This window comes from Idiotropiscis lumnitzeri, chromosome 8, assembly GCF_059441095.1.
Source record: "Idiotropiscis lumnitzeri isolate Australia: NSW breed Sydney's pygmy pipehorse chromosome 8, RoL_Ilum_1.0, whole genome shotgun sequence".
Lineage (NCBI taxonomy): Eukaryota > Metazoa > Chordata > Actinopteri > Syngnathiformes > Syngnathidae > Idiotropiscis > Idiotropiscis lumnitzeri.
In genome coordinates this window covers 22,621,609-22,642,248 of record NC_142398.1, presented here as the reverse complement: position 1 = coordinate 22,642,248, position 20,640 = coordinate 22,621,609, and the positions used below count along the sequence as shown (strand labels likewise).

General features: G+C 41.0%; 2 protein-coding genes across 2 annotated transcripts; one reads left to right on the top strand and one right to left on the bottom strand.

Annotated features, from left to right (window-relative positions):
• Positions 1 to 118: 118 nt before the first annotated feature.
• Positions 119 to 7,629, bottom strand: LOC148332830 (centrosomal protein of 44 kDa-like). The gene is made up of 11 exons (XM_088303413.1): positions 7,547 to 7,629; positions 5,311 to 5,346; positions 4,493 to 4,640; positions 4,034 to 4,171; positions 3,029 to 3,103; positions 2,749 to 2,910; positions 2,222 to 2,350; positions 1,904 to 1,999; positions 1,412 to 1,486; positions 957 to 994; positions 119 to 513 (listed from the first exon to the last, which is right to left on the bottom strand). The coding sequence occupies exons 1-11, from the start codon at positions 7,627 to 7,629 to the stop codon at positions 465 to 467; spliced, it is 1,029 nt and encodes a 342-aa protein (XP_088159539.1). The 3' UTR covers positions 119 to 464.
• On the top strand, positions 7,487 to 13,993 carry LOC148332829 (F-box only protein 8-like). Its single transcript, XM_088303549.1, has 8 exons — positions 7,487 to 7,616; positions 8,734 to 8,836; positions 9,057 to 9,140; positions 9,266 to 9,410; positions 9,530 to 9,656; positions 9,811 to 9,929; positions 10,157 to 10,353; positions 12,074 to 13,993. The coding sequence occupies exons 2-8, from the start codon at positions 8,734 to 8,736 to the stop codon at positions 12,259 to 12,261; spliced, it is 963 nt and encodes a 320-aa protein (XP_088159675.1). The 5' UTR covers positions 7,487 to 7,616; the 3' UTR covers positions 12,262 to 13,993.
• The last annotated feature ends 6,647 nt before the right edge of the window (positions 13,994 to 20,640 follow it).

Here is a 20,640-nt window from a genome sequence, read left to right as displayed (position 1 = left end):
TGAAGTGTGTTTTGTATAAATGAATACTTAAGAGAAATGCATCGCCACTAGATTTAATTTTCAATACAGATGTTCTTTATTTGGTATGAAACTGGCTATCGATGAACAGTACCTTAGATGAACCTATTTGAAATGAACAAAAACAACCATTGACTACCCTTAGTTATATTCCATATAAAGTGTCGATGACACGGTATAAAATAGACATGTTAAATTGCATGACCTGTTTTGTGCATTACAATCAGTGTGGCAGAGTTAAAGTAGAGACTTATTTAAAAAAAAAAAAAAAAAAAAGAAACAGAAATGCAACAGATGACAAATTCAACAATTTACAATTAATTTCTGAATAGTGATAAATGCGGCTAAAATAGAATGAAACACAAACGCCGATACAAAACCCACAACCCCTGAACTAAGACACACGTGCTAATTAGTCATCCATCGTGCTGTCCGTTCATTTCAGCTCATGTAGTTGAGTCTGTACTCTTCATGAGTGTCGAGGTCGTCTTCAACCTAAAAATGTCAAGACAAAGACCCGTGAAATATTTGCACAATGGAACCTTGGTTCACAAACTAACCTGTCAAAGAATAAAAGGCTTTCGGACAATATTTCTTTGGTTTTCCGCCAGTTTGCAAACCGGGCAAAATTGCTTGCACTTAATTCACAACCAGAGAAATGTCTCTTTTTGCACTTCCATCAGCGTCCGGTAATCAGTTGCTGGCGGGGCAGAGCGGCTGCCACCTTGCTCAGCCTCGGGCGACTTGATGGGAGGCCACGACGAGAGGCCCCACCGTCCGGTTCCTTACCGGGCATCGACTCGGTTCCGGGGCCGGAACGGATAGATTTCATTTCCATTCTTTTGATTGGGAACGATTGCTTTGCAACGTTTGTGAACCAAGGTCAAAGTTTCACTCTAAAGATTGGATGATGATACTTTAGTGAAGTCATCACTTACATGTTGGTGATCCTCTCTAGTCTGTCTTTTATATCACCCTGGACAAAGATTCAATTATGAGAAGAAACATGAGTTGAGATTTAATTGACAATTTGGATGATATCATTTAATGAGACGCAATCGTTGCATTTATATGCTTGCTTGTTTTTGCCAGTTGAAAATTGGAAGACTAAATCATTTCAAATTCAGCTCTACTACAACCTTTATTTTTCTATTTTGAAAGGGAGGTCAATCCCAAAAATATACTTGCCATCAAATGTTTTATGCGCGTTCACAAGTGGAATAAAAATAATATTGCATTTGTTCATATTCCACAAACGCAAAACGAATCAGAACGCCATGTTTAGACTCGTGAAGGCAAATAAAACATGATTGTCAAGAACATTTGAGGTCGCCTTTGCATTGAAGTTTTAAAAGCAGTCGAGGTATTTTGCACAAAACTTAAACGTTCTCACCTTGGAAGCATCAGATAAGGAGCTGAACGAGGAGCACGGGGCCGATGCATCGCATGTTGGAGGAACACTTGCCGCCTCCAACAAAAATAAAGAGGCATGCTTAGCATCCCTTTGAACGACACTCAACAAAGGAGGAGACTGTTGAAGCTTTGTTTGAGGCTGATCTATTTCATTTTGGATGCTCTACAATCTGGGCTTTCTGTTGTTGTATTTGCAGGTTAAAAAAAAAAAAGATTCCATTTTAAATAACTTTTTGTATTTGTAAATGATGTCGAGCACATTGAGTTGTCTTGAAATGTTTTTTACGACTGGTCGCATGAAACTCCTGCTCTCGCTCTCAATGAATAATATTTTTTTAAAAAGTCACATACAAAGTGAACATTTCATTACTTTTTAGGGTTAATACAAAATACTTTTTATTGAACTAAAACACAACAGTTAGCGCACAGTAAAGACAAGCAGCTCGTCAAATCTGTTCAGGTGCTTTCCTACCTTTGTGAGTCCAAGTTCCAATTTGGTTTCCAGTAATAGGATTCGGCCATTTACATTTTCCCAGCTCTCTCTTGATATTGTGATCAATTCTTGGTCCTTCGGAAACAGCATTCCAGTACGATGAGATGTGAGAGGAGGACATCAAATAAGAAAATCATTTGATTAAATTCCGCATTTTCGGGACTGAGACCTTCTTATGAGCAACACTTTGCTTAAGTGTTAATATAAACAAAAAAAAAATCATCAGTCCAACAAAATAATCAGCCTAAAAGATGAATAAACTATGACTAAACAAAAAGTTTAAAAGTGTCCCGTTACATTTTCTGTGTTAGTCCTGCTCGTTCGCTCCTCCAGACGAGCTTCCAAGTCACCGAGCCTTTCAAGACCACAAAGAAGACTCTCGATCTGATCTTCCATCACAGTCAGCCTTCGTTCTATATTGGAAGACTGAAAGAAAGAACGACCGCATATTTATTGATTCATTGGCTGCGGCAAAGTTTGGAATGAGGAACACATCGGGCCTTGATAAGGGAAAGTTGCTTTCGTAAAACAAAGCGCAATGGTAAGCGGTAGAAAATGGATGGCTCGTCATCGATTCACGCCTCGGATCCTTTTGATTGTGATGCCAAGACGAAAGATAAAAAATAAAAAATGAAAAAAATTAAATTATAAAATTATGATTTGGAAAAGAAAGCACCAAAGCCCTAGAAAAAAATAATTTTATATTTGTCCAAAATATAATTTGCCGCAATTTTCACAAAAAGGAACATCAAAAACGAAAGCGCCCTCTGCCGTCTCAAAAATCATCTGAAATTTGTCAGATAAGATCGGATATCTTGACTTACGTGTCCAATGTCGGCCTCCTCCAGCTTCTTTTCCGTCAGGTTTGCGTTTCCATTTTCAAGAGAATTGGATGAATATACGTCGACAGGCAAGGGCCGCACGACACGGTGACGCGACAACGCGTCGTCTTTTTGCATATGATTCACAACGTGCCAGTCACCAACCTGAAACGGAAGACACCTCGACTCCATTAATATATCCGTCCGAAGATCAAGACTGTCAAGAAAGCCTTGTTCTCATTGGGCAGGTTTGAAGAGTAATTTGTTTTATCCTTGGACTTACGTTCTCTGGCGTAGCCAGTTTTGCACGATCCGCTCCTCTTGCGTCCTTGTGGGACACCGGATTCCTGACTCGGGGCTAAGAAAACACACCAAAAAGCTCAATGTGGTCTCGTCAACCCGATGCTCAGAGACACAATGAGCAAATGAAGAAAACAACACCTCCCTGCGGAGGCACGGCAGGACATTCAAGAGGAAGTCATAAAATGTTTACCAAGTTCTTGTTGAATCAAGTTTACTTTCATTTAAGTCCATTTACCTTGTCGGTAGTTGGGGACCAAATCTTGAAACTTCTGCTACCGCTTCTAATATCTAGCCATTCATAGAACCGCATGAATTTTGTTTCGACCAATTTGCCGTCTAATTTTGCTCTAAGTCACGTGATGCAACTCAAGGATTGCAGTCCACTCGATGTCGTCAGGCATCGATTCGCTTGACGAGCTGCAGAAACAAACGCGCTCAAAAAGGTGCCTTTAGCTCACCAGTACAGATGTCCCTAAATTCTGCTTTCAATCACATTTTGCCAATTAAATCCAGACGGATTTTTCATCCACTCGCGCTTGAGCGACAACGTTAATTTGCCACTAAAGTAAATAAATACATAAAAAGTGTTGCAGACGAGCTGGTTTGAATCGGTCAAGACGGAGAGGAGTCGGAGCTAGTTTACTAAAGATGCACCTTTTTAGGAACGTTTGCAACAAACAAACCGCAGGAAAGTATGTTTAGAAGCGGTTGAAAGCAGAGCAGCACGACCGAATTATTTCTAAATTCCAAGCCTGTGCTGCGCTGTTTTCTAAATCTGTCACACAAGTTTAAAGTATTCTAGATTTTAAGCATTCTCCGCAAGTGTTACATGGGCCCTGGCAGAGGCTTTTACTTTCTGAGGATCCAACTTGCAGTAAATTCCATGACTGTCCTCCGTACCTGATTTGGACCATGAATAAAGCAACACAAATGCAGTCTGACGAGGACATTTGGACAAGACAACACGTTTGAATGTCTGCTGTACCTTTTTTAGTTCCATGTGTCTCTTCAGGATCAAGTCGATGATGTCACAAAGGGTAGAAATCTTTCGTTGCACAAAGCCCCGCTGGAGGAACTGTTGCTTGGACACGACTGGCTTGTAGTGGAAGATATCTCGCAGGACCTTGACAAAGAAACATCGATTGAATTTTGTCAGCTATGCGCTCTGCAGTTTCATTGTCCACTACATCGTCTAAAATCGCAAAAGTAGTTAAACTGACAGTGTCAGTTTTTATCGCCCTCTTTTTTTTTTTTTTTTGCACAGTGAGAGAGTGAGAGAGTGAGAATTATGGTTTTGGATTTCCTATTGTTTTAGAGCTGGCAGTGCAAATACGTGGGAAATGTGTCAGACGCTCACACAAAATGGATGCAAGCAAATGATGTGGCTGGTGTGACCAATTGAGAACGTATACATGCACAACAATTCCGTGCCAGAGTGAGGTACCTTATAGAGTGTGTCAGTGAATCTCAGGTCATTTTTGCCGGTCAGCTCCAGCCCAGCCGCCACGAGTTGCTCAGCAAAAGGTGGCGAAAACGTGGTGAGACTGAAGCTCAATATTGGCAGAAAAGCTGAGGGCTCTCCTTCGGTAAGGCTGATGTGAAGTAGAATTTTAAGTTATAAAACAGAACCACCATGAGGAAATTACATTCAACAACGAACAGTATTGACAACCATCTTTTAAGTTGAATAAAATGTGCATTTAACACATGATCTTCCACTCTTCAGTTCAACAAGTCAAATATTAATGATTTAAATTAGGTTTCTGGTGCCACATATTACATCCCAAATATTAACGTCGTAGAGACAGAAAAGAACGTTAAAATGCCATTGAGAAATTAATGCATTCAAGTTTGGTGTGCATAGAGAGTGGCAACACAAGATGGCCACCGGTGGCTTCACTTCGCCCTACAATAAGTTCTTTACACTGGCTTACGGTTAATATGCCATTAAGTATTACTTTGGATGTCATTTTTTTGTCAAATGCATTTGGGCATGTCAAAAAAACTATATATACATTTTTTAAAAATCGATTGATGCATTTGGGCACGTCAAAAAAACACTACACTACACTGTTCTTGCATTCCACGTCAAGTAAACGATTTACTTTTTGAACGTTAAGAGATCATTAAAAATTACAGACTACCGTACAATTATTCAAATCACGAGGAGTGATTGAGAAATGTTCAAATTCAGTGTTGTGCGTACATTGCCTTTGATGGCAAGTAGGCAACTTTGGCCCAAGACGAGAGTTCACGTCTTACCCATTGTAGTCGATATATAGAATAGAATAGAAATCCCTTTATTGTCATTGTACTCAAGTGTGCAACGAGATTAGAGGGCTCCCCTCTCCAGTGCAATACAACAATAATACAGATAAATATATAAATTAGATAAATAAAGAAGACAGTGCAATGGAATTCAGTACTGAATAGGGCATATAGAAACACATCACAATGCTGTTTTGCGAGGTTAGGGTGGTCTCGTGTGTGTGTGAGAGTTCAGTATGGAGATGGCTCTCGGAAAGAAACTGTTTCTCAGTCTATTGGTCCTTGATTTGATGCATCTGTAGCGCCTGCCAGAGGGCAACAGGTCGAACAGGTGTGAGTTTGGGTGGGTATTGTCATTGACGATGTTGAGAGCCCTTCTGAGGCACCGGGCGGTGTAGATGTCCGTCAGTGGGGGGAGAGGGCAGCCAATAATCCTTTGCGCTGTTTTGACTGTCCTCTGGAGCCTCACTCTGTCGGCCTCAGTGCAGCCGCTGTACCAGGTGGAGACACAGTACGTCAGCAGGCTCTCGATGGACGAGTGGTAGAAGGCCAGCAGCAGCTTCCTGTCCAGGTTGAATTTCCTGAGGACTCTCAGGAAGTGCAGACGTTGGCGGACCTTCTTTACCACTGCTGTGGTGTTGTGACTCCAAGAAAGGTCATCGGAGATCTGTACTCCCAGGAACTTGAACGTGTGGACCCTCTCCACACACACGCCTTCGATGCAGAGGGGGGGCGGCAGCGTCTTGTTCCTCCTGAAGTCGACGACAATCTCCTTTGTTTTAGCAGAGTTAAGGTGCAGTCTGTTGTCCTTGCACCAAGTTGTCAGTCTCTTTACCTCCTCTCTGTAGGGGCGAGTGGGAGGGCTCTGTATGCGTGCTTGATGTTCGAGTACACATGGTCGAGAGTGTTGTCTCCCCTCGTTGGGCACTTGACATGCTGGTGAAACTCTGGGAGTACAGTCTTTAAATTGGCCTTATTAAAGTCTCCCGCTACTACGTGAACGCCATCAGGGTGGGCCCGCTGATGTTTATTGATGACGCACGCGAGTAGCGAGAGCGCCGTGCTAGCGCTAGCGTCGGGAGGGATGTAAACAGCTGTGACAATCACTACCGTTAGCTCCCTCGGGAGAAAATAAGGCCGGCATTTAACGGACATGAACTCGATGTCGGGGGAAGAGTGCTTCTCGACGATCGTGCTATCGCCGCACCAGTTCTCATGCACGTAAACACAGAGCCCCCCGCCCCTCCTCTTACCGGTGTCCCTCGTCCGATCCGCGCGATGTAGCGAGCGCCCGGCCAGCTGGATGCTAGCGTCGGGGACGTCTGCGTGCAGCCAGGTTTCCGTGACGACGATCACACTGCTATCGCGCACATAGCGGTTTCCCAGGATTTGTAATCCCAGGTCGTCGATTTTGTGGACCACGGATCTGGCGTTTGTGAGGTGCAGACTCGGTAGTGGTTGCCTATGGGGCTGCCGTCGCAGCCGTTGCAAGACACCGGACCTGCAGCCTCGCTTCTGCTTCCTCTCTCTGCGTCGCCTGCGCCGCCTCCCGGCCCCGATGACCAGCCATGGTGAGCCGGGCAGCCTCGCCAGTTCGTTCGGAATTTTGCGATCATAGCAAAATTCCTCTGTGATGGTTATTTCGCATAGCATAAGTGACATTTTCTGCAGCTATTGTATTGATTCCGCCAGGTTCTAATAAAAAGTGGATAAAGGAGAACGTTATCAATCACAGTGCTTACCTTAACTGACTTATTTCTTTAAGTTAACCGACTCTTTCGAAAATTACGTCAAACCCGGAATTTGAACTTTTGCTTCTACCGGGGTATCAACAGGGCACAACAGGATTGGCCCCTCTTGTCACGTGGTGCTTAGTGACGTGGACGTCATGTACAATTATTGTGTCGTGGTTTCAAGATATTTTAACTGAATAACTTTAACGGAATGATTATTTGAGAAATGAAATAGTCAGAGAAATAAATAAATATTGTAGTTTAAAGTGTATTTGCGTATGTTGGGTGAGTTCTTGTGATTAGGTAGGCGAGGGGAGGGCAGGAATGACAGAGAGAAGGAGGAGGAGAAGGAGGGGGAGGGTTTAACCTAAGATAATGGTGTTATCGACAGAATGGACGACTCCACAGCAGCCAAGGAACATTTGCTTTAATCGCGCAGTCTTTGTGTCTGTTTATTCGTAGGTAGCTCAATGAAATGACAATTGAGTAGACCTCACTGCAAGGCAAACTTTATTTGCAGCTGTGCTCGGGTGCAAGCTGAGCTGTCACAGGAATCTTTGAACTCAGGTAGGTGTCTCATGTTGTAATGCCATCCGCCATTCATTTTAAAGACGAATTAATTTACCTCTATTTAAGCAACCGCTTAATAAATCGACATTGTTTTTATCCCAATTTAGAAATCGCTTGTAATGCTAAGTCATCAAATTGAGAGCAAGTGAAAGCGCTTACAACCAATAGTATTACAAATAGGACAAACACGTGACCCTTAGGTCGTTTTTCATTGGACAGACGTTGGGACTACGCGTCTACCTACCGACGGGGATGGAACTGCCAACGTTCATGTTTACAACAGTCGCGGGTTGTTTATGCAACACAGCTGACGTTTCTGGCGAATGAAGGACAGCCAGTGCAGTAAAAAAGACTGATTTGGTTGTTGCCTCTTTACCCCCCCCCCTCAGGCGCCCCGCCATTGCAAAAGATTGATCATACAAACGCAGCCAACAATGATCAATTGTAGTGATCAATACAAATACAAAAACAAATAGTACTACCAGTCAAGATAACCACGAGAAATGAATAAAATGAGGGGAAGAATACAAAATGTGTATATATATAATATATAAAAACATTTCAGGGCCTTTAATCTGTTAGAATACTTAATAGGAAGAATGTATTGTCTTGTAAAGCACAGCTGCTTTCTTCTACGGAATTTACAACAATGAATGTGTTTTGACATGGATGCAAAGAGAATTATCAGAAAATAATGCAGCTTCACCATGTTTACTTTGAACTCTGGGCTCCACTAACCGACTTCACTTGATTTTGCAGACTTCAGAGCCCTCCTGAGTTTTTATTCAATCAGCATTTCTTGAATGTATTCAGGACAGGAACCATTCAGTGATTTATAAACCAGCAGCAGAATTAAAAAATCTATTCTACTGCTAATTGGGAGCTTGTGTAAAGCCTTTAGGACTGCCGTAATATCTAGTGATCTTATTTGTTCTGATTAGAACTCAAGCTGAAAGGTCAAAAAAGGTCAAATGTCTGTGAACTCCCGACAAAAACAGAAAAGACGTTGGCCTTTTTCACAATTTGATTTGAAGAGTGTCTCTTGTAATCTTTTAACGCATATTGCTGTGCTTCATGGACCGTAACTGACGTGGCTCGTACTGCTACCGTTCAGATGGGTCAGGCACTGTGGAGGCTGCCACCCAGACAACAGCAGCAGCTTCAGGAAGAACTTGTCGACCGACTGGCTCACACAGGAGGAGCCAGACAAGAGCAAGGTAAACCTCACACGAGTGTATTTGTAGTATAGTCTACTTGATGTGGTCTGTAAATGGATTTTAACGACGTTCTTCAATTCGGGTAACGTTGGGCCGACAGTGCTTGAGATGTACAAAATCAAATTGCAATGAAGTTGGGACATTGCATAAAATGTGGGAAAAAAGTATCTATATGTATTACGGCAAACACACCTAACAGATCAAAATGCATTTTTGCCAGGGAGTCATGGAGGGACACTTCGAAGAGTCCCTCAACATTGCTACGGCCCCGACATCTACCATCTGCTGAAAACGCGCAGAGGAGGTAGGATGAAAATGGATGCTCGCTGAGCCGAGTGTTACGAGAACGTGTCGATTTCCAGCTTGGAAAGCCAACTCTCATTTTCACTTTTCCGTATGGGTCAACCTGCAATTTATTTGTCGTTGTAGGAAAAGAACAAAATGGTTTTATAGATTTGGAGATGCTCCCGCCAGAGTTGGGAATCACCATCTTGTCGTATCTGAATGCCACTGACCTGTGTCTGGCCGGCTGCGTGTGGCAGGACCTCGGAAATGATGAATATCTGTGGCAGGGGTGAGGACATTGAAGTGGTTTCTTGCGATGGCACTTTGCCATATGTTTGCAGTAAATGTCTTTTTTTTTTTTTTTTCCAAATGAGTCTTTTTGATAACCCTCCTGCGTTGATTTCCCAGGCTCTGCAAGTCCACATGGGGTCACTGCTCCATCTACAACAGAAGGCTGCCTGCTGGTTTCTCATATAGAAGACTTTATCTACAACTAGATGAAGGCAGCCTTACGTTCAACGCAAACCCGCAGGAGGTAATGCATGGCAAACATCAAAGATCAGGAGTCCCACACACCCCCGCCACCGTGCACGTGCACGTGCGTGTGTGTGTGTGTGTGTGTGTCGCTCTTCACAAGTACTTTGTATGATCTCGCTCTCTTGCTCCCCCCCCCCCTCAACCTCCAATAGGGTATCTCTTATTTCATGTCGAAAGGCATACTCGTGGATCACCCCACCGAGCAGGCCAAGTTCATCTTTTACACGAGACGGCTCAACTGGAAGATGCTGAGAATTTATTTGGATGAAAGGTAAGCATCGAGGTGGTTTGGAGAATTCGCTCTTGCAAATGTTTATGGCAGGCAAGGTTGCCGTCTAGATGACTCTGTTCCAATATATTCGATAGATATGCAAATGTAAATGTAAGCTTATTTCATAAATCTTGCATCTGGCGTGCGCATTCAATCAAATCAGAATAATTTGTGTTCATTATAAAACTCCAAAAATGCCGGCATTGTATCTTGGACTTGCTGTGCAGGCGGGATGTTTTGGACGAGCTGGTCACGCTTCACAACTTCAGCAATCAGTTCCTGCCGAACGCTCTGAGGGATTTCTTCCGACACATTCACGCACCAGAGGAGAGAGGAGAGTACCTGGAAACACTCATCACCAAATTTAGCCACAGGTTTTGTACCTGCAACCCCGGTCTTGTCCGAGAGCTGGGTCTCAGTCCTGGTGAGTCTCCAACACTGCTTTAGCTCAAAACTTGAACAGCCCGGTTGTTTTAGGCCTATCGCTATCAACATTAGAATTTGATGGCAAAGTGCTTTGTTCAAGCTGTAGATGTGAAAGCACTGTATTTAAAAAAAAAAAAAAAAGATGCGGAAGAAATACACATACTATTGGAAATGACTTCTTAATCATTATTATTCAACTTTTTGATAATTGGATTCAATAAAAAAAAAAAACCACTGAGGTCAAAATGCATTCCACAATTACAAACTAAATTTGTAAAAGAAAGATTTCGGTCAACATTTTGGTGGATCGGAAAGAAATTCACTTGGATTTTTAGAAAAGCATCATAAATTGAACGGCTTTGGTGGAATGACAAAATTACGGGCATCACTTGAGTGGCACTTTTATAATAATAATAATAATAATAATTATTATTATGTTTCAAAATGTTATACATAATCTGTATGTCAAATCTATATTATGATGCAAATGTCATGACGCAACATAATTGAAAAATAGAAAACTTAACCAATTTGACGGCTTCTTTTTACACTCAATAAATAAAAAAAACCCCACATTGTGACTTCAAGTTTTGTGGCTACTAAAAGCAGATATTACGAAGACCACACATTTCCCTGGCCGTGTCACTTTTTTTTTTTCTGCTTAGGAGCACAAAATATCATCAGCATCAGCAACAAATCCCTCGTTTGAGTATTGTCAGCGGACCATGTGTCCAGCTACCTCCCGGACTGCGTTCTGGAATTGGCTCTAATACCGCCTGGCTTTACTTTTGGGATTAGCGTAATGGGACTGGATCATGGACGGACGGACGGATGCTTGGTCCTCACTGATGTCGCAGAACTTTTTGTGCTACCTTCAGCTGTCATTTGCTTTGGGAGATTTTTAAAATGTAAACAAAGCAGAACCGTTTCGCCCCATTTTAGCACTTTTACCTTTCAAGCTGCAGAAATTTGAGCAACATGTATTTCAGTGACTATTTATTCACTGGTGTTTTGTAGCCTGCAAACAAAGCGTATGTAAAATATTTGATATTTATGGCCTGCCAAGTTCTCTCTTAAGAACAACATTTCTCCTCTGGATGTTCCATTTTATCTTTAATTCATTTTTTTTCTTATTTTGAACGGGGACAAAACATCCATATCGACTTTTCAGTCGCAACGTTTGAAAGTGTATTATTTTGCATTTCAATTTATTTTGAACAAAGACTAACACTCACGGAGTTGACAATTTTATTTTGCACGTTTCTCCATTTATTACAAATGAATCTTAAATCAGGGTGCGTTGTTTGTCTTTTATTTTGAACATAAATTCTGTTTTGCAAAGGGACTGAATTTTCTTTTTCCGAAATTCTAAAAACAAAAGATCTTGCTTCAAAATCACGTGTTGTTTTTGTATCAAAAGGACGAGTGGTATCGGTCAATTGGTATCAGAATCGGTGCGACTAAAAGAATTGTACTCATAATTAGTAATCGTCTGAAAAAAAGTGTTATCAAACATTCGGATAAAAAAGTCATTTTAAGCCGTCCCACGTGCTTTCAACCCATTTTAAACTTTTAGATGATGTTAAAAGTTGTGTAAGTAAATGGGCTGCAGCTGTTGTGAAAGCGCTCAATAAAAATGAATGATATTGTATTGGAGCCAACTAACTTGAGTTTTTTTCTGTCGAGCGAAATCATCATACGCTGTTTGTTGCTTGCAGATGCCGTGTATGTGCTGTGCTACAGTCTCATCCTGCTGTCCATCGATCTGACCAGCCCTCACGTCAAAAACAAAATGTCAAAGAGGGAGTTCATCAGGAACACTCGGAGAGCGGCCCATAATGTCTCGGATGACTTTGTGGGCCATCTTTACGACAACATCTATTTGATTGGCCACGTGGCTGCGTAGCTCACCTCACCACCCCTCGGAATGCACTGAAGAATAGGAATCGGTGGATTGGTTCCGATACGTACTGTCTCTGGAATGTGTGGAATATTTATACGCAATTTTCAAACAGACAAAAAAAAAAAAATCAATATGCCACTGTACTGTGGGGGAGATGCTGCCACCAAAATTATCTGAATGTTCTGAGGTTTTTCTAGCTCAGGAGGATGGTTTGAATAAAAGCCACCAAGATAAGCTCTGACACTGCACTGATCAAGTACTACTACTCGTGTTGGAAGGATCAACCCTCAGAATATATATATATATATATAACATTTTATATTTTAACTATTTAAGTGCAAAAACTTTCCGGAATTAATTGTGATTACTCATTTTTTAAACAATTTTTTTGTGCCGCTTGTAACAGATATGTACTTGAATAATATCTTGGAATGAATCTAATATCACCAACTATGAAGTCATTTAATTCAAAGACTGTTCTAATAGCTTTCTTTGATCCTTGAATACGATCTAAACGGAGTCGTCTTCACAAGCATTTGCTGAGAGACAATTCGCAAATTGTATTCAGTAAATTTAGTTGTGCGCTCACGCACCACACTCCAGCAGTGTTGGAGTTAAATATTAAAATATTTAACTGTGTTAAAAAAAAATTTTGATTAATCTCCAAAGTTGACACTTAATTTTGGCAGCCCTAATATAAATATATATACATATACATATATATAATGGATTAATAATTATGTGAGTGAATTCAGGAACATGAAGACTTTAGTTGTTTACAGTAATGCCCCCCCCTTCTTGCTTAAAGTCAGCTGGCGTAATCTCCATCTCGCCTGCATCTCTCATGATGACAACTGGTTTATAAAATGGATCGATTGGATGGATTTTCTGCAGTAGTTGTCATAGAACTCAGAAGTTTTGTGCTGCCATTTTGCAAAGTAAGGCAGAAAAGTTGCAATTTAACATGTTTGAAAATCCTGCTGGTGAAATCCAGTCGTCGTGAAGTTCAGTTCCATGCCAAAAGTATCTGAAACGATAAATCGCTGATAAAATAAGTGTAACCAACGCCACAGAGAATGTTCGAAAGTCTTTGCAGTGCAGAAATGTTTTGTATTTTCTTTTTTTTTGTTGTTGTAATTATTCAAAGCTAGAAGACAAAGACCCGTGCAATAGCAAAAATAAAAACAGGAACCATTGGAAATCAGTCAGATATTTGATTTTGTTTTTGTATATACTTGGTTATGTCATGAAGAATGTCCATCTCAGAAATCAGAACGGAGCACCAGACTTTCGAAATGGCCTTTCTCACATGCATTCAAATTTTGAATTGCTCATAAATGTGACAATTCGAAATTCGACTCGTAGTTGGAGCTTGTCGGCAATGAGCGATGAATGTTCCCTTTGCAACGGACATGTTGTCGAGAAGTACTTGTGTTATTTAACCTTTTCCGTTAGCCTTGTAGCCTTGCCTGTTTGAAATTTGTGTTGTCGTCTCTTCACTCACGGAAGTCACTCGCCTCTTGCTTTGATTCTGAATCGAGGCTCACCTGCAATTACGAACGTTCGTCGTGTCGAAGATCCATGAAACGCAAACACGTCATGAAGTCGAGCTTTTTGAAATGACGAAAGACGTTTATGTGCTGTGTTTTATTTCTTTTTGTCTTTAGAATGCTTTGTCACTGACCCGATGTATCACATAAATATGTGACCCGTTATTAAATCTTGCCTTTGCTAACATGTTTGTCGTTTTTCTACTTTCGCTCTGGTGCATGCGAAAATATTAGGCAAGATATGTCGAGCCTGTTTTCAAAACTTGAAATGACTGCTCGGTGTATATTGCAAGACAATTTACCTTGAACTATTTAGTCTTTTTTTTTTTTTATCAGTGTAGTATTAAACATGGCCGATGTAGCAACATGAACGAAAACATAAATAATCGCAAAAAGATGTGAGGGGGACATACTGCTCCTTAAACTCTTGGGTGCGGCTCAATCCGCCAACCTTGTGTGCCACCTTGGTAGGCCTGTATTTATGAGTGTGTGTGTGTGTGTGTGTTCTAGATCAAGCAGCCCAAAACTAAATCCTCTCCAGACACAATATGACCTTTGACACTTGACCTCTCTCTGTGTGTGTGTGTGTGTGCGCCAGAGAGAAAGCGACAGAGCAAGAAAAGGAATATGTGCTTTTATGCACAGCAAATGAGAAGCGAGTAGAGGGCAAGGATACGCGACCTAACATCGCGCAGACGTGCCTTTCCCCTTCTTTAATGTCATTTTGTTCATTTTTAAAATGATTTAAAAAAAAAAAAAGTAATGATCATAATCACCCCACATGAAAAGAACAAGTCACACACATATACAGCTCACGTTTGTTTTTATTTCGGAAGTTTGGATAAATGGGGCAGCGCCATCATATATTTCATGTTGATATCTTTGATTTTCTTCACAATGATATGCTTGTCATTAAAAAAATAAAATAAAATAAAAGAGTCCACAAGATATATATGAAAGCACAACCTGGACCGTTGGGAATTTATATATGTATCTGAACGGGAAATATAATATGAAATTGTGAAATGATCGAGGAATATTTATCATCACTCGTGGTGCATTGTGAATTCCGGAGTAACATTAGCAATTAGCACTGCTTACTCTTTCTTTTCTAATGATGATGATGACGACGACGAAGGGCCTGATGTTTATTTAGGCCAGCCCAGAGCGGTGAACCCGGGTCGTCGTCTGGTGGCGTCTCGGTCCGGAGAGGCACACTTAAGGCTGAAAGAGATGATGGATGGCCTCCCGAGCTCAAAGTCTCTGCACTTCATCAGCACCGGGCTGACATTGAGGCAAAAACATGCACGTGCACACACACACACACACACACACAATTAAGGCTAGTTCATATATGTCCAACCCTTAAATACACAACCAGAACTTGGACTGGTACTGCTGCTACTGTTACTACAGTTAAAGCCTAACTTTATTATTGTCACAACTGTTATCTACATATACATATATATATATATAAATGTATATGTAGAGAGAGAGAGAGAATTACGTAACCAATTAAAAAGTCCAATAAAACACGACTAATTTGGCACCTTCTGTTCTGTCGAAATACCGCTTGAAGAGCTAACTAGATTTTGTCTAATCTTCTCTGAATTTGATATTATTAATATATTATTCCCTTTATTAGTCCCACAATGGGGGAATTCGAGATTCGAACCCAGGCCTCCTGGGGAGGGGAGACTGGGTCCTGAACGCGGCGCCTTAGACCACTCGGCCATCCTGGCAGCCATATATCAATTTAAACCTTCCATGAAGCCAGACAATTTATGATTGATGGCAAATATGTATTCATATTATAATAAAAGTCTTCTTCCCAGGGCCAAGGCCATGTTGTGTTTGTTTATTTTTTTTTTTTTCAACCGTCCACAAACCCAGAGAAGGTCTTCTGTTGTTGAACCTTTCTTCTTTTTTTATTTCTGCTATCTTGAAAAGAAATTTGCCGCATGCTTTTCATGTCCAATGGCATTCCTTTTCTGCCAAATCCATTGGAGGACCACATCACAAGTGAAGTGTCAAATGCCTCTTGAGAGTTTACTGCCTGATTGGCATCTGTAAAGCAGGCTGTATTAGCGGAAAAACTGCTGCCATGAGTGATCGCGTCAGCTTTTGAAGTGTCTCAACTCACTCCTTCTGTGATGGGGAAAAAAAAAAAAAAAACGTCTGGAGTGGATCTGCCAGAAAAGCTTCTCTCAAAGTGGAAACAAGCTTTTTTTTCCCCTCTCATCCTGTTTTGTTCTGAGTGCAGCTTTTTCAATCTCAACCGCATTTATTGTCCAAATCGTCATATTCTCTACAAAACGTTAAAATAATATCCAGTTTTTAGTTTTTTTTCCCTCTATTTCACTTCGTTGTCACTTTGCCTCAAGATCAAGTGTGTACATCATCGTCTCCCTTTTTTCTTGTAACATGTTTTTCCATTTCCATAATGCTCAGTCCTCACCTCGTTCAATTTCCTCCTTCTTTCCTGTCTGTGATGAAAACAACAAGCTCTCCACTCTGAGCTGTCCGAAGCGCCTCTCGCTGCAGTAAATCGACCAGCAGATGAACAGAGTAAAAAAAAGAGACTTCTTTTCAACGAATAAATCATGAATGACAACGCCTGCGCTTGTGCGCTGCCATCTGCCGCTGAGTGTTGCGCAACATTTGACATGCCTTGAGACATGGAAGCCAGAGCACAAAAGGTGAGCCGCAGCCGCTTTGCACATCACGATTCACAATTTCATCTCTTTGCGTTGCTTCTGTGGAAACGATCGGAGGATCGATCCGATCAAAGAATCCAAGCGGACGAGGCGAATGCAAATGACGACGATGGCTGATTGCGATTCATTTTATTGTTCTGGTTCATCATCGGCGCATTTTGACCTCCAGCATACCTTCTTCACAATTTCCTCCATTTATATACAGGAAGATGGTATCGGGCGTCACGGTGGACGGTTGGCACGATGGCCTCACAGTTCAGAGGTCCACGCTTCGGTCCTGGGCTTGCATGTTCCTGCGTGGCTTTTCTCCGGGTACTCCGGTTTCCTCCCACATTCCAAAAACGTGCAGGACTTCTTATTTATGTGCCCGGCTTTCTCCAAATCAGACAACTTGCCTTCACTCCAAAGAGATCCATTTTTGTCTCGTCAGTCCAAAGAATTTTGATTCTCACGGTATGAGAGACCTTCAGATGTCTTTGGGTAAACTTAAAGAAGCGCCTTCTCTTGAGAAGTGGCTTCCGTCTGGCCGCTCTACCAGGTAGGCCTGATTGGTGGATCGCTGCAGAGATGGTTTCCCTTCCGGAAGAGTGTCCTCTTTCGACACAGGAACGCTTCGGACAAAGTGACCTTGGGTTTCTTGGTCTTCTACTCAGGTCACTCAGTTTGGACGAGCAGTCGCGAGCTGTGGATGTTCTGAACTTTGGTTTTGTTTTGGGTTTTTTCGGGCGGCTGCTGTGCTCATTGGGGACTTTCTAAGTAGCAGAAATGTTTCGGAAACATTCACCTGGTCAGTCCAATTGAACGCACTTGAACTCTTTAAGGCACCGTACGTCGCTTCCAACATTGCTTGCTTTACGTGGAGATGAGAAAAGGTCGTACGAATGCGTCTGAGCTTGAGCCATCTGTTGAGCAGCTGTGGAGAGATGTCCCACATTGTACTTTTCACTCTGTCACGCCCTCATACACTTGCTGTAACCCCTCCGCCGCCGCCGCCAGAAGATGTGAACCGAGCTGAGCCGAGCCGAGTCCAGTGGTGAACATTTTGCTTTATGGGCAAACAAAAGAGGCTCAGGTCACTGGCAAAGAAGACACACACACCCACACACCCACACACATTCAGTTTGTTTCCAGCTGAAAAAAAGGACAATCCCTTTAGCAGCATTTGCTGATACGGACTGGATAGGAATTTTGTGCCATGTAATTATTATTCTTTTTTTTTTTTCCATTTTGAACCATCCACCTGAAACAACCTGCTTGTGTAAAATATGAGCTTGTTCTGGTACTTTTGATTTATCCTTGAAATGAATAATTTAGTTGGACATACGTTATGCAATATATTTCTCATACTTTATTTGTTACAAAAAATAAATAAAAAGGAACAAGCAACATTTAACGTCAATCCATCGTTGTAAATTATGAGTTCCAGAAGAATTTCCCACCAGGAATTATTTTTCTATGATTACAGACGCACATTTTAATGTGAGTCTTGTTTACTCATAAGAGCAATACAATAATTTATATCAAATGTTGAATCTTCTTCACCATTATAGCTTTTCGTCAGTTCTTATATACCACTAGATGTGCAGATATGTCAACCCAATGACTTGTTCCTTCTATCGACATATTTGTGTTATGTGCTGTTCCATATAAAAGTTGTGTGTGTGTGTGTGTGTGTGTGAGAGAGAGAATTTATGGGAGTAACATAATTTTATTTCCACGCTGATGAAAATTGGAACGTTTAAGAGGTAACTTTGTAAAATCGAAGTCAGATATTAGAAAGTGTTAAGAGTGGAATATCCAGATCGATTAAGACAAACGTATTTATAGTGTTTTGGAAAAGTCTTTTCCTAAACTTCCTCCTTCCGGTCACGGGAGCTGACGACGGGCGAAAGGCGGACAAGACTTAATTTTAGATTTTTAGATTTAAAAAATAAATAAAAAGGAAAATAAAAAATTGTTTTTACTTTTGTGTGTGCAGGTTAATCATGTACATATACACGCACGCACGCACGCACGCACACACACAAAAGGTCAGCCACTTAACCTCCTCTAATCATAGGTCCATTATCATCATCAATGTATTCCGTCGAAATCAACACCGCGACATCTCGCGCGCTTGCTTTCTTCTAACAAATTTGCATCAATTATTATTTGGCCTCTCGAAAATGAATTCATCATCATGTTCATATTGGCGATCTGAAATCCTGAAAAATGAACAGAACTAAAGTCTCCAATGCTCGTATTATTTAACAGAGGTGGAGAGGGACACGTTTTCAAGCTAACTAAAGTGTTTTCTTACAATCAAACAACAAAACTAACATGACAACATTAATTCGATAAGTTGAATTCAGTATTTGTTCACTTTTTTGTGTCTCAGACTTTTGAAGAAAATTTGATTTTACTCCATTTCATAATATCGAGCCTGCAGTCACAATAATTATAGTTATTTTTTTACATCATCACTCAAAGGATGATAATCATTTTTGAAATATAAACATTTACAATTACAGTAAAAACATGCCTGCAAATGAACGGCGACCAGTTAACGGAACCTCGTTGCTTCCCAAAATCCGCTGAGTTGACATACGATGGGCCTTTCATCATCATAATCATAAAAACAACACATAGTCGTCATTAATGTTCAATAAATTAAGTGCTATCTTTGAATCTCAACCAAATATATATTTTTTCTTTTACAATAACAGCTGTGAATTATACAAATTGCAGTGCCACAGAAATGGTAGGCCTCCTCGCGTGTTATTAGTTCAAAAGGATACATTCAAAAGATTGCATTTCTGGAAGAAAAAAAAATAGAACAAAACAAACACACACAAAAAAAATCAACCGCAGTCCGTATAACGACCTGCTTCAATTCATATCTAAAATCATTTTACGCGGACGTGTGCCTGCTTGCACTTTGCAACCTCTCCAAAACTGCTGATATGAAATACAGTGCAGCTTAAATTATGATTTATTAACAAGTTGTGCGAGAAATCCAAGTCTGAAAAATGCAATGGGTGCATATGCTTTGAAATCATGAATTCACAAGAAGGTAAAAATGGATTATTATGTTTTCTTCTTTTCGTCTGATTTTTTTTTTTTGCTGTTGTTTCCTCGCACTAACACGATACGTAACGGGAGCGAAATCTTTGCGTCCACATTTGTTGGCGATAATCATGATGTCATGTGGGAGGCGGCGCATTTTCCGGAGTCCCGAGAGTTGACAAGGCGGACAAAGTCGTTAATCGCCGATATTAGATCGGGTTATTAGGCCACTTTTAGTTGGTATTCATCACGCACACCCTCTCGCACTCCTCAACTTTTTTTTTTTTGCCTCAGCTCCTTCCGTTAGCGAATAACAACAGATTAAAAGCTGGGACAAATGTTCACATGACAGCATTTATCCCCCCCCCCCTGCAAACTTCCAGACAATCATTTGGGATGGGAACAAATGAAAACATATTCGATTCATACGCCCATGTTTTAAATGATTGTTTGTTTATGTATTTCTTTAAATGTTAATTTATGACCCCCGATTTTGCAATTTGTCTTTTCGACCTACCCTCGGTTCAGTCCTGAAGTGGTGGTGCTTGGGCTCGCCTTGCAGATGCTGGAAGACTCTGCAAAGTTGTCTGCAGGATCAGGATTGACAAAAAGGCGAGAAGCAGCTCAGAAAACCGCAGTGCCAACCGACACACTTTCCTTTGCAGCAGATAAATGAAAGGCTGAGTGCAGAGGCTATACTCGACAGTCAATGTTATACCACACGTTCTTTTCCTGCTAAAGTGCAGACCCCCCCCCCCAACCCCTCCCAACAAGTTTATAATTTTCCCTTCCCTGCACGCATAAATCACACGTTTTCCTCCAGACGTCAAGAATAACATTTCATTTTCAAAATTGTTGAGGTGCCTGTGTGCCCACATTGATATTTATTTATTTATTTTATTTAATCCTGCATACTATTTATTTTGTTTTAGGTCGCATTTCGGCTTAGTAGTAGTAGCTGAAGTTGCTTACGCAATTATGTGTGAATTCTTTAATACTCATTATTATTATTAATAACAATATACAACGTTGTAGCTATTTTATAACATAATTATTCCTCCTCTTTTCCT

Coding starts and splice junctions, on each gene's coding strand:
- LOC148332830 (XM_088303413.1), bottom strand. CDS start 7,629: ATGAGACACCTACCTGAGTTCAAAGATTCCTGTGACAGCTCAGCTTGC. Junction 2,351..2,748: donor AGGAGGCCGACATTGGACAC/GTAAGTCAAGAT, acceptor TCTTTCTTTCAG/TCTTCCAATATAGAACGAAG. Junction 995..1,411: donor CCTTATCTGATGCTTCCAAG/GTGAGAACGTTT, acceptor ATCTTTGTCCAG/GGTGATATAAAAGACAGACT.
- LOC148332829 (XM_088303549.1), top strand. CDS start 8,734: ATGGGTCAGGCACTGTGGAGGCTGCCACCCAGACAACAGCAGCAGCTT. Junction 8,837..9,056: donor AGGAGCCAGACAAGAGCAAG/GTAAACCTCACA, acceptor CATTTTTGCCAG/GGAGTCATGGAGGGACACTT. Junction 9,411..9,529: donor GATGAATATCTGTGGCAGGG/GTGAGGACATTG, acceptor TTGATTTCCCAG/GCTCTGCAAGTCCACATGGG.